The 14,222-nt window shown below is 41.3% G+C and overlaps 1 protein-coding gene across 2 annotated transcripts in view; it reads right to left on the reverse strand.

Annotated features, from left to right (window-relative positions):
* The window catches only part of SRPK1 (SRSF protein kinase 1), a 45,118-nt gene that overhangs the window by 24,873 nt on the left and 6,023 nt on the right, over window positions 1-14,222 (reverse strand). For both annotated transcript variants that reach the window (XM_084611383.1, XM_084611384.1), the window contains exon 3: window positions 603-721. In XM_084611383.1, coding sequence (XP_084467509.1) covers window positions 603-721 — 119 coding nt within the window. The remainder of the gene's footprint in view (window positions 1-602; window positions 722-14,222) is intronic.

Here is a 14,222-nt window from a genome sequence, read left to right on the forward strand (position 1 = left end):
CACATCTTAGAGGTAAAAATTTCAAGCTGATCCTGGCTTGGTTTGGTAGCCAAAAGGAACCTCTTCCTGAGTGATGGGAGACCTCACTAACAAGAGTGGAAAAGTTGAAGAATCTTATCGACTGACAATTCTAATATCCACATCACAGTAGTCACAGATTAGCTTCCCATTCTGACAGATTCTCTTTATCCACTCTCTCCTGCTCTGCATACCTCTTAGGAGACAAGGGACAGGGTCTACACTAACTGCATTGGCGCAGCTGCACTGCTGTAGTGCTCAAGTGGAGACGTGCCTATGACTACCGGAGGACAGCTTCTCTCGTGGGCGTAGCTAATCCACCTCCACAGTAGCTATGTCAACGGGAGAAGCTCTCTCGCCAACATAGGGCTGTCTACATCCGGCGGTTAGATCAGTATAATTGTGTCACTCATGGGGTGTGGATTTTTCCACACCCCTGAGTGACATAGTTATACCGATATAAGTCTGTAATTGTAGATCTGGCCAAGAAAATATATCAGATTAGACACCACAGTTTAATGTCCTCTGGGGAGAGAACGCCACCAAACTGTATTTAGCATGAGTCTAAAGAGGCAACCTCTCACCTTTACAGTAATCATTTGGATCCTCCTGTTCATCATCATCTGATCCCAGGATTTCCTCCTCTTGTTCAGGGAGATCATTCTCTGTATGAGTAGCAGGGCCTCGATGCTGAGTTTCAGGCCTGAGAGAGAGCATGAACATAAAGTTGCAGACACATTAGGTTTCCATTCAACAGCTTTCACTTTCTTCCATGAGAGAGACTGGAGAAAGGGGAGAAGAGAACGACAGTAAGTGGCCTTCAGAAAACCTGCTCTCGCATTTAAAGGCTTTTACTCCCAGGTTCTGAAATGCCAGGTGGCATATAAACAGCAGCTCTTTCTTCTTCATATCTGAGAAATGCAAGTGACTGTTCTCTAGAGCATTTTTTATAGAGCGAACAAGAAGTGTGCAGAATTTTCACAATGAGTTAAAACCCAGCTGATCCCCTGAGATAAATTACTGCCCTCAGGAGTTCTTCCAGTCTCTTTTCACACTAAAGATTTCAAGTCAGTGAGGTTTTTTAGCAATTTTTATTTTAAGGCACTATTTATATTGAATCCGAGGACCATAAATGAGTAAAAAATGTTAATTAATTAGTTTAAGACTAACGTTATGCCCATTACATTAAACCATCCCAGATTAAGAGGATTCAGTGACATTTCTTCGATAATGCAGACCCTTCTCAGTGAAGCAGACTTTCACCTTCTGCTTTGAGGAGCAGTTGGTATAAAACAGATCTTAGGAGCTGAAAAGATATCTTGTAAGGAAAGAGGAATTAAAAACTTGCCCTTCAAGAAAATTATTAAGTGGCTGCCATTTTAAAACCTGTGCCTTTTGTACTCCAATACAGAAGATGAAAGTAATTTAAAAGATCCCTCTTTTCTCTTACTAAGAGCTGAGAGGTCTATAGATGAAAATTTCAGAGTCTAGTTAGCTTTTCACCATATATGCTGTACTGGGTCAATTGCAGGAACAACAGTTAAGTTGGTCAGTGTCACTTTCTGGTTCTCATGCATCAGCACAATATTTTGGTTTCCAATGCTGTAAAGGGGTATTTAAATGCCCAAAAACATAAGTTAAAATTTGAGTGTATGACAGTTTCAAAGCCACACACTGAAACTAGCTGTTAATGTCCCTTTAAGGGATGATATCCTCTAAATCCAGAAATACTCAAAGGAACTATGGAAACTGGTTCAGAGTAACATTTTCTCCCCACTTCTCCATTAGTTGCTAGCTGTCAGTGTTCAGTTTATGCTTATTAACTGAGGGCTGCAGGAAGGTTTTCATCCCCTTGTGATAAAGTACTGGGAAATGCAGAGAATAGGTGCTTTATCAGTTGCATTAACTGTGCCATTAGCAATGGCCAGTTAAAGTCCTGAAAAGGGGAAGTCTCATCTGTTTTAAAGCAAATCAAAAAATACTTAGACATATAACCTTACAGAGCTAATCAACCCCCTTCACAGAGTTATCCTACCAATCTTATATAACGCACGAGTAAGCATGCAGTCCCTGTATCAGTCATGTTTATTATGGTAGTACTTGGTTCATCCATTAGAACGGTGCCCTGTTGTGCTAGGCACTGTACGAACGCTGTAGTAATAGAAGATATAACATCACTAAGAATGCATTTTTAGAAGGTAAGTATAAAACAAAACTACAGTTGACAAAATATATCAATGCATCATCTTTTCTTTATAGCATGACATACTAAGACAAGATCCAGTAATTTACAATGAATCTTTTACTCAGTGTGAATTAAAGTTCTACTGTATTACAACTATTGTTTTCGTAAGTTAGTAATTGATGCCTCCAATCCACCTTGCTTAAAATTCTATTCCCACATTGCTAAAAAAAACAACGATCACGAGGGCATGTCTACATTAGAAATGTTACGTTGACTTATAACCACCGCAGTGGTTCATGTCAACACTACCCTCCTTTTGCCAGTGGTGCACTTCCACACCTGGAACACTTCCACCAGCTTAAGAGGGGTGGTGTAGGGGGCTGAGAGCACATCTGGCTCCCCACTCCAGGATGAGAAATTGACAAGTAACAGTTTCTACACGACGCTGCGTCGCCCTAATTACACCGACACAAGCTGCTCGTGGAGATGGAGTTATTATGTTGGTGTAGTAGGGCACTTACATCAGCAAGAGCAAGGCTGTAATATGTACACTAACGTAATTATGTAGATAAGTTGCCTTAGGTTGACCTAACTCTGGAGCGTAGACTAAGCCTGAGGCAAGTGCTGGTTACTTCAGTCGATACAGTATTAGATGTGGACTGCAGTTTTAGCTGTTCAGAACTGAACTATAGGAGTCACATTAGTCACCTTATGACAGCATGGAGCACACTCTACAATTTACATTTGCACAAGAGATCTGTTTGATTTTAATGGAAGGCCATACGATGTGAAGGCAAGTTTCACTTAACCCTTTCCCATGCACATGCTGCACTACTCATGAGGATTTCAATTTTTTTTGTATTAGCTGAACAAGGCAATTAATCTTAGGAGCCTATTAAGACTTATGTAACTGCTATCAAAATTGCTGTTCTCCAGAGAATCTGACAGTTGATCTTGTCTATTTTAGGGCATCATGAGGCCTAGGGCTTTAAGAATTCAGCACTTGACAAGTCATGCAGATCACTGGTCCTGAACTGTACCACACGAACATTTCCAGCAGATTACCACACTACCGTGATGCATCTATCTGTATTCAATAATCAATGATTCCCAATACTGTCGTTTGGCCTAGTTCAAGACTTTAAGCTAAAAATAAACGGAAAAAACCCAAGCAGTTCTCTGCACCCTGCACAGCTAGTTCAAGTCTGTCACTTTATTTGGTGAAAATTAGAAAGGGAACAAGTTTGTATGCTACCCCAACACTAGGGCAGGTAGCAAATACAAGAGGACAGAACCAAACCGCAAAGGAACGTGGTGTGGCTAGGGCTGTGTTATTTATATTATCATAGCACCTAGCAATACTCCTTATGGATCAGGAGCCCAGTGGGCTCGACGCTGTACAAGCATAGAACGAAAAGGTGGTCCTGTCCTAAGACAGGACACAGATGGATACAGAGATATGGGGGAGTACAAGGAAACAATATTGGTCAGCATGATAGGTAGCTGTCTCAGCACACCAGCAGACTACCTGTTAGCAAGGTGGAGTTTTAAGGATGGATTTGAAGAACAACAATGAAGTGGCTTTAAGGATGTTGCTCCTTTCAAGGACCAGTTTGAAAACTTAGCAAGTGGATGATGGAGTGAATAATAAAATAATGGGTAGGAAGGGGATAGGCCTTGAAGAGGCCTGAAAGTGAAGACAAGTTGCTTATATTTGAGGTGCTAGAGAAGGGGAGCCAGTGGAGGGATACAAAGAGGGGTGAGATGGTCAAAGCAACCGGCTAGGAAAATTGTCTCTGCAGCAGCATTCTGAATGGATCTGAGTGGGGAAAGACTGCACAGTCAAGGCCAGAAAAAGAGGTTTCAGTAATCCAGATGTGCTATGATGGATGGGAACCTTGGGAGCTGCAACAATGAGAAGAGTTTGGGTGCTAATAAATACCCAGTTTACAACCAGGGAGACAGCAGACTGAATAGGGAATTTAAATCCAGCAGCCACACCCATCACATTCAGTCTCCTCAATACTGCCCTAAGATTTTTTTTCCTTCATGTAACCAAGTACCACATGGTTGCTTCAGGGAAGGTATGGGATACGGATGAGAACGTGGGGCCACAAGAAGATTCATCTTAAATGGTCCGTAACAAAATGTTTGAAAACCACTGATGTACTCTGCAGTGCTCTTCCTGCATCAAGGAAGTTATCAGAAACGACTTAGGCCATTCTGCTGGAAATTTATGACGCCCCTCCCCCCCCATCCTAAATGGAACTAACATGTCATGGCTATTGACCATCTGGCGTCTGATGCACCCTATAGTTTGCATCACGCACTGTCCCACAGCTGAGATTCAGTCTTGCAAGACATGACCGTTCTACACTACAGTTAATTATTCCCCTATTATTAGCCACATATAACATGGAGACAGATCATCATACCATTTAAAATTTAAAAACTCTCTCCTCCAAACCATCTTTGCTCTACTACTCAAATTCATTAGAAGGCATCGGACTCCCCATAATAGCCTGACTTCTAAAATGCCAACTGCAGGGCCAGATCAAAAGGGGACCCTAATGGTCAAAGTAAGTAACAAGATTTAACTCTCTACTAAATAAAGAACAAGAATTCAGTCAAAACCAAACCCCCAAATATTCACACACAAAAAAAAACCCTCATAACATCCACCCTGTCTGCATCCTTCACTCAGACAGCCTAGCCTACAAAGAGGCAGAAAGGGCTGCAGGAGAGAACGAGAGCCCCATTGCCTGTATTTAAAATGAGGGAGTAAGAAGCAAATAGCTGTCAGTACAATAAAAATGCTAAAAGAAGCCTAGAAAGAAATCACACTTGGGTGATCTATAGCTACTCAGCAGAATTTAGAGAGATTGTGATTTTTATAACTACCATGCTCAATACTGCACTAAAATGCACCCTGAATTTTTATATTTGTTCCCTCTACCTCCTAAATTAATCTCAAGAATTAACTAGATTTGCAGCCTGCCTCTGCAATCACATGATCAGATAATATTTTAAGGAAGAAGAAAAGATGACGTCGAGCTGCAGTATTCTAAAGCAAGCTTGAGAGCTTTCATGGACTTTTCATCCACAAAAGTCTTCATCTAGGGACACAAGTCCTCCCCCCCAAGGAAGCCCTTAAGAAGAGCAGTAGTTCACATGAGACAAAAGAAAAGCCTACCTGCACGAAGCACGGACTCCCATTGATAAAGATACCCCTGAAGACGAACCAACAGTTTTCGAAAGAGCCATTAAAAAAAAATCAAATCAGCTGGCGGATTGTTCAGGCAGCAGAGGTGCCTACACCACCGGTGGAGTGCTGGCTCTCTCTGAAAGCAGCAAAGCTTTGTGCGAGAGAGAGGGAGAAAAAGGATTTGTCTCCACCACCTAGCTGCAGTTGCATAGCACTGCATTGCAGGTAAAGGGCCTTGCAGCAACACGGAGTGGGTTGTTCTCAGCTGATCTTTCTGCAAATTTAGTCATACTCTGGGCTGAACATAAATCGATTTACCACATTTCCTTGATGTTTACCCGATTCTACTGTCTTCCCCCGAGGAAATGCTGAATTCCATCAGATTCAGTTTTATCTTCCTGGACTGGAAAAAGCATCTCCTGATTTTATCTGCCTATTTGACAGCCTTTTATGGGACCAACTTCTGTTGGGGGGGCGGGGGGGGGATAGGGAGAGAGAAAGGCTTTTGAGCTTACAGAGAGCTGAAGAAGACCTCTGTGGAAACTTAAAAGCTTGTCTCTCTCAACAACAGAAGTTGGTCCAAAGACATCTCACCCAACTTGCCTCTCTGTCATCCTGGGAATGACATGGCTATAACAATGCATATTCAACAGTCCACTAGATTCAAGCTTCCAATGAGCATGAGTGTTGTTAACTGCTGATAGTCCAACCCTTTTGATATAGAAACCCCAGAGCAATAAGGCAGGAAATGGAGGCTGATCAAGGTAAGAAACATTTTCTGAAGTTATTCCGAACTCCAACAGCTGTGGTTACAGACAGAACTCCTCATCTTTTGTTAAATCACACAAAGATGTGAGAATGTTCTAAATAGTTTACAAATATTAACTGGGACATAGCTTTCTAATGCCAGGTGTTCAGCATCTTTCTTGGATGCCATAAAGGTATGTCGGCACACTTATCTTCTGCTTGGTGGAATACACAAGGGGAAACATCAGCAGAAGTGTGACATTAATGTACAATTTCAGAGTTTTTTGGCAATTAATAATGCTTTCTGATAGAAGTACTCAGAATGATATACTATAGATCTTACTCTGTAGTACTTACTGAGGCAAATCTCAATCAGTCAAAGATTTCCTCTCAGTAAGGACAGTAGGATTGGGCCCTAATCAATATTTAGCTTAGGGTCAACATTGAATACTTAACTCCCCTCAGTTAAATTCAGTCTTTAGTAAATTCAACACTGCCTTTTAATTTAATAAAAGCTGTCAAAGCCACTTGGCAACATCTACATATTAGAAAAGTCTTAGTTAGATGCAGTATTTTTAAACACAATAGCCACAAATTACTGTGTATTTACAGAATATAACACAATTACTCCATCAACCTCAGCTGTTTGTTGCAAGAGAGTTTGGCTCCTCAGCTTCTTGTGAGAATCTACTAGAAGGGCATTCAGGTTTGGCCATCTGGTGAGAGAAGGCTGAAAGGGATCCTTTGACTTGTCCCCTAACTGCTTAAACTAGCCCAAATAGAGAGGTAAAGAGAAGATAAAGTCTTTATCCATCAGACACCCTGCTTGCATGGAACCTTTTCTTATTCTCCCATTCTCCACTGATGTTATCAAGAATAGCCAAGCACTAGAGTAGATTGGCCACTGGTACCACCATGCCATCTACCTCTGTTCTGAGCTGGCCTATGTTAGTGCTCTCTATGCTGTTACTATCAATAGACTGCACTACAGCTAGTACGAAGGTGCAAGATTTCTAGACTTGCCAGCATACACAACCTGAGTTTACTTGGCTATTTTTGCATTTCATTATCACATCTAAGAATTTATTTTCTGCACACCCACTAGTCAGATTCCTAAGGAGCTAGAAAGGCATTTAAACCTTCCCTAAGGTGACCAAGAATAAAGGAAGGACCGGTGCCTTTTTGTAGCTGTTTTGTACGAAAAATAAACTTAAAATATTTTCGCCCCTTGGAAATATCAGAAATGCTACATCGGTCTTCGATTGTGTGTACCTGTTAGCAGCTCAGATGTGAAAATGGCGCTTGTGCTAAATGGAGGGCTACAGTGATGAAAGCCAACAGCTTTTTCCCCAAGTGTTGTTACACAAGTGCTAACTAAAAAGTCACACCACCCTTCTCTTACCCTCCTTGTCAAGTACTCGGGTTTCACTTCTATAGTAGCTGCAACTGAACTGTGCAACAGTTTCACAGTAGATAAAGAACCCAGCCTCCCCGTTTTGCAGGTCACCTCTCAGAGGCCATCAGCCCCATCTATACAAAGGTGATGAAACCTTTGAGCCATTTGCTAGCTGTGAGTTTAAATTTTATGTGAAAGGTTTTATCCCCATTACGAGAGAGACTTCAGTTGAGCAATCTTCAGAGTGTATTAAATAATCCAGCGTAAACTAAGGCCGGCCTGCACTTAAATTAGATTGACAATAGCCATGCTGGCCAGGGGTATGAAAAAAAAATTATGTCAAGTGGTGTAGTTTTGCTGACCTAACTCCTAGTGTACACACAGCTAAGTTGACAAAAGACTGCTTCCATCAACTCAGCTACTATCCCTTGTGGAGGTGGTATTCCTTCACTGACAGAAACAACTCTCCAGTCGGCAAAGGCGGTGTCTTCAACATGGTATTATGCTGGTACAGCTATAGTAATTTAACTATGCCAGTCTAGTCTCCACAGCAGAGTCAAAACCTAAGAGTTACAAGGATAAGATATTGTTACCGACTCATCCTGGAGTTCTTCCAAAAGTTTTCCAGTCAGTTTTCACCGTACTCATCTTGCCCATGTTTTCTCATGTCTGCATGCCCTTCACAGCAAGATCTTGCTTCACAGACAAGGTGTTAATAAGGTGTTTTTACTTTTTTCCTGGAGGAGACTAAAGCCTTTGACTTGGCTCTTAAACCTTGAATACCCACCCCAACTTTACTTTTGACATTAGTACATCAGGTCAAGTTCTCCCCAAGAGAACTACATCTGCCTAATTGCTGTTTCTTAGAGCACCTGCAATGAGTGAGGCAAGATCTTATTAACATACATCCCGTCAAAAGAATGCCTGCTTCTGTTGCCAGCCTCCATTCTTTTCTTCTCCACAAGGTTTGCAGAGCAACAACATTGAGATCTCTACATAAATTTGACAAGTCATTATTATTTAGATTCAGTCCTGTAGTAGAAATTCAAGTCTGGCATTACAGAGTTTGTTTCCAGGTTACCCCTCCCCACCACCAAGTTATTTTTCTAGTGTTATATATATATAATTATATATACACACACACACACTCCTCAAAATAGTTTTTAATATATATTATATATATACACACACACACTGAAGTTGTGACACTGGTACTCTCCTACCATTTTCCTACCTTGAAACCTGCATATGTACCTTTGTTACAACTTCTTGCTAGTCCGTTTCAGCTACATCCTTGAAACTTTTTAAATTTGAAGGAGCTGGGGAACCAAATATAATTCATACTTTATGAAGCAAAGTTACCATCTTGTAGTTCTTGTTCTTAAATATTTTGTAATTATAGGAGATCCACCCACTCTCCCGCAAATTCGGCATAAGTTTTTATTCTCCCTCCCTTTTCTTCAAACACAGAATTGGTAGTTGCAAACAAAAGCAGGCCTGTGACATCTATAGCTTTATACTTCTGAAACTGTTAAACTACATCAGCAGGAGTTCTATTGTCAGGAGAAGAACTCACAGGTGGGGAGATATTCTTATAATTCTTTTTGAAAAAGCTATAGTTCTCATAGCAGCCAACACATACAAGCACTTTTGTTTAGTGGGAGTTCAGTGTGAAGATTAGAACCCCTGAATTCCACATTAAGATTGTGCTAATGTACACATAAGTGAAATGATTAAGTTTCTTGTTCCTCACTCCCACTCCCTGCACAAGCATTTAATAGTGCTACAAAACAGAACTGTGCCATATCAGCTGCACAAGCTGTGAAGGGCTTCCATGGAAACCAGCAGAGTTTAATTTATGTCTTGTCATGTGCAGTTTGATAATCACTTTTGTATTTGAATGAAAAATCTTGTGGGCAAGTCACCAACTTTTGACATGTGTTCTGAATGCTTCTGGAAGGTTTTGCATTGGTATTAACTAAAAGAGCAATAGGAAAAACCTAACCCAAAGCCCTGAGGGAGGGCAAAGCCTTTAAGGAAGAAGCTGAGGACAAACTTGAGAAGGTCAGGACCAGCAGATATTCCAAGGGAAATAGAAAAGAAAGAGATGTAATATACAAAGTGAGAAGCCACCATAAATACCATTCTCCTGGGCCCCTGATTTCAGTGAACTCCCTGCTTACCAGGGTGTGAAGATGGGGAGAGGGAAGCTGACTGACTTGCATCTTGTGAGCCCTCAATTAAGTAGTGTTTGTTTTGGGGGCAGAAAAGTGACTGATCAGACCCCAATACATCCCAAGAGCCTTACTTGTAGGACTATGGGAATTGCGCACCACTATTTAGATTAAATTAATGGGAGACTGTTTTGTAACACAAATGCTGTACCTGTTTACGCTAGCTGAGATGTTTCCTCATAACTGTACTACAGTGGTCCCCCATGTGGTGCCTGGGGGTGCCATGGCGCCTGTCAGAGCATTTTTGTGTGCCCGCAGGACACACCGCTGGAGAACCGGCTGCTGAAATGCTGCCGAGAAGCGTTCCCATTTCTCGTTGGCGACGCTTCCTGCCACTTTTCAACAGCCGGTTCTCCGGCGGCCATGCTCATCAGCGGCATTTTGGCGGCAGAATGTCTGGTGCCCGCCACAGCATATTGCTATTCCCACAGAAAGGCTGGGGACCATTGCTGTACTACCACCTCTGCATCTCCACCAGGGGTGGTAATGGTGGGGTGACAGGACACCGACACCCTGTTTCTATCCCCAGTCTGCTCTCACACACCTCCATTCCTGCCACTCGGAGCAGACACCCACACTTGGCTCTTGTCTGCCCACTGACCCTCCCTGAGCAATCCCCTTTCCTACTTCTCTGAATTCCAACGTGGCTGCTTCCTCCATCTCCTCTTTGCTGCCAGTGACGGGGTGGGGAGAGAGTTGGTGAAGTCTGATGGCATTAGACTATTTCAGTTAGCAATAACAGTCAGATTCTAGACTAATTTAAATGCGTTTGTGGATTAAACAGCATGATAGCTGAAGTTTTACTTAGATAACTGATGCAGATCACAAAATAATAGAATTTTCTCATTACAGTGATTGGCTCTCAACTGATAGAAGCCTCTTAAGAGTCATCATTGGCTCAGCTCCCCCTGTTTTACAGATGGGTGAACTGAAGCACAAAGATTAGTGATTTGTTTGAAGTCCATGTGAACCAGAAGTATCAGGAAGAGAACTCAGACTCAACTCCATTCCCGTTTTAGCCACTTAGTCACGTGGCCCCTGGCGTATCAAACAATAGTACACTCCAATCCAAGTACTGCATTTATTTTTAGTCCCTGTATTTCAGTGCTGTTTAGAGTAGGGACCATCGAGCTGTAGCTCACGAAAGCTTATGCTCTAATAAATTGGTTAGTCTCTAAGGTGCCACAAGTCCTCCTTTCCTTTATTCTGTGTTTGTCAAGTGCCCACCACAATGGGGCTCTCCTGGTCCACCACTGCACCTCCCAAGCACTACCCCAACCAATGCTAAAGTTTCACATATCGAGCAATTTTGGGTGCCCATCTTGACACCTTAAATGGCCCGCTTTCCAGCAAGTGACGAGTGCCCATCCTCTGGAAATCAGGTCCCTTTAAGGTATCTCACACTAGGCATTCAAAATTAATCACTTTTGAAAATACAGGCTACAATCAATATTAATAAAGGACAAAGAAGAGCAGATGACCTTCATAAAATGAGATTTCAAAACCTAGGATCATTTAACCTGTAAGGGAAAAATAACTAGGTAGGGAGAACTCGAGGTATTAAACTATAAACGGTACAGGGAAAAAAGTCAACCCCTCATTCACCATGTCCCATCACAAAGGATCACTCAATTAACCAGTACATTCAGAAATCAAAAGGAAATACTGCAGAGGATAATCTACAGAAAGACAAGTCAAATACTATAGCTATATAGTCACCATTATTAACTTTGTAGTTATTCATGCCAACGGTAATGAAATGCCATGCTTCAGGGTTGAATTGCTCATGCTGCAACTCTTTCACTCCCTGCATACACAACACTAGAGAACTAGAATGCAAAGTACTCACTTTTTCTGAAGCATCAGATATAAACCACTGCAGGAAGCAGGATATCAGATTTGATGAACCAGTCATCTTATCTGGCATGGGAAAGCCAGTGTGTTAGTATCTGGACATGCACCTGACTAGTCAGGTGCAGGTCTGTTTCAACAGTCTGACATGAAGAAAACTAGCAATCAGGTTAAAAAAATCGCGTCTGTTTATACTGTGCTGTGGTTCAAGGAATTCAATATGGAACAAAAAGAAAAGGCGTACTTGTGGCATCTTAGAGACTAACAAATTTATTTGAGCATAAGCTTTCGTGAGCTACAGCTCACTTCATCGGATGCATTCAGTGGAAAATACAGTGGGGAGATTTATATACGTAGAGAACAGGAAACAATGGGTGTTACCATACACACTGTAATGAGAGTGATCACTTAAGGTGAACTATTACCAGCGGGGGGGGGGGGGGGGGGGGACACGACCGACCTTTTGTAGTGATAATCAAGGTGGGCCATTTCCAGCAGTTGACCAGAACGTCTGAGGAACAGTGGGGGTTGGAGGGGGGGAATAAACATGGGGAAATAGTTTTACTTTGTGTAATGACCCCTCCACTCCCAGTCTCTATTCAAGCCTAAGTTAATTGTATCCAGTTTGCAAATTAATTCCAGTTCAGCAGTCTCTCATTGGAGTCTGTTTTTGAAGCTTTTTTGTTGAAGAATTGCAACTTTTAGGTCTGTAATCGAGTGACCAGAGAGATTGAAGTGTTCTCCGACTGGTTTTTGAATGTTATAATTCTTGACGTCTGATTTGTGTCCATTTATTCTTTTACGTAGAGACTGTCCAGTTTGACCAATGTACATGGCAGAGGGGCATTGCTGGCACATGATGGCATATATCACATTGGTGGATGTGCAGGCCACCGAGCCTCTAATAGTGTGGCTGATGTGATTAGGCCCCATGATGGTGTCCCCTGAATAGATATGTGGACACAATTGGCAACAGGCTTTGTTGCAAGGATAGGTTCTTGGGTTAGTGGTTCTGGTGTGGAACAAATAGTTCTTTCTACAACTGCTTTGAATTTGAGTGAATTTTTTAGTCTCATTTTTAATCTCGAGTTTTAAGTTCAGCAGCATCACACAACAGATCTTTCCTCACAACAGATGGAAGAGAACAGTTCCATCTTCTGAATGTTTGCGATATAAACTGCACTGAATATCAAAGTTCCCAGAAACAGACCATCAGAGACCTCGTATATCTAGTTCTATTATAATTTACAGGAAGTACACTTAATGCTCAAAGATGACACACAGCATCACAATTACAGGTGTAATCTACACTTCAGTGAATATGCAAGCCCAGAAATTTTCAGTTAAAATTGGCTCCCTGTTAAATTGACTTTACAACTGATGCATTTTTGACAGCTACAAAGTGACAACAGTTAACATCTGTGGGCTGATATCACCTTGACACCCACCAATTCTAATTCTAAGTACTAGAACTCCTACAACAAAAGCAGGATGTAGTCCAATATAAACAATATGATACAAGTCTCATCAAATTAACCTTGTAACATGATCAAAGAATGCTATTGCCTTAGACATGTTCTTACTATATCTCACTGCTGTTATAGCTAACTAAGGATACTCAAGATTAGCAGAGCTGAAATTAGATTTTCCCATTGTATTTTGATTCACTGGAATTCATGTCACACACATATATGCTGATTTTGCAGCATCTCCACTTGCTCTGTTTCACATGACCCAGCAGACTAGTGACAAAACTATTTCTTGCTGAAGCACAGAGTTTTTGCAAGTTTCAATGCACTAAAGAATCACAAGCACTAAGCTTAGCAGGGGTAATGTCACAACCTGAATGCCCTTGCTCCAAACAAAAGTGTTGGCATTCAAATGCATTTTAATTACCAAGTGTTCTATTGATTATGGAAGAATACATATAGAATTTTACTGCAAATATATTGCGAAGTTCTCTCAATCTCAACTCCATCATTACCAAGGATTTAATAAAAAAGACACTTTGTAAAACTGCTGTTGTACAGATGGTGCCTTGCAACAATGTAGGATAAACAAGGAGGGAAAACATTGAGGGCCAGATTCTACTAATCAATTTCAGTGTGATTTCTCCTGGAGTAACAAACTCAATGAAAATAAGGGGAGTGGGGAAGGGAGGTGGCAGGCAGAATTTGACGGGGTGACAGGATTCACTGGAAAAAAAACCACTAAAAAATTAACAGTCAAACAAATGCCGGAACTTCCTATAGTAAGCAGTGATGGAATTGACTGACTAAAGACGTTATATACGGTCAAACATTCAGGACACCCTCAGATACTTTAATGACTTTCCTGTTTGGTCACCAGTTACTAAAAGACACTTCTGTGTATTTGATTCCTTACTTCACTCTGTATCTGTTCCTTCACCCTAAAGTATATAGTATAATGGTTAATATATCTAGCAGCCTTCTCAATTAAAAACCTTTCAACTGATAGCATCAGAAATTTACCATCTATGTTCACAGTTCATTTCAGTTTATAATGAAGGGCTAGTAACTTGACTTTTTACATGTAAAGAGCTCTCCCTACCCATTCTTTATATAC

The sequence above is a fragment of the Lepidochelys olivacea genome (assembly GCF_965140295.1).
Source record: "Lepidochelys olivacea isolate rLepOli2 genome assembly, chromosome: 21".
Taxonomy (NCBI): domain Eukaryota; kingdom Metazoa; phylum Chordata; order Testudines; family Cheloniidae; genus Lepidochelys; species Lepidochelys olivacea.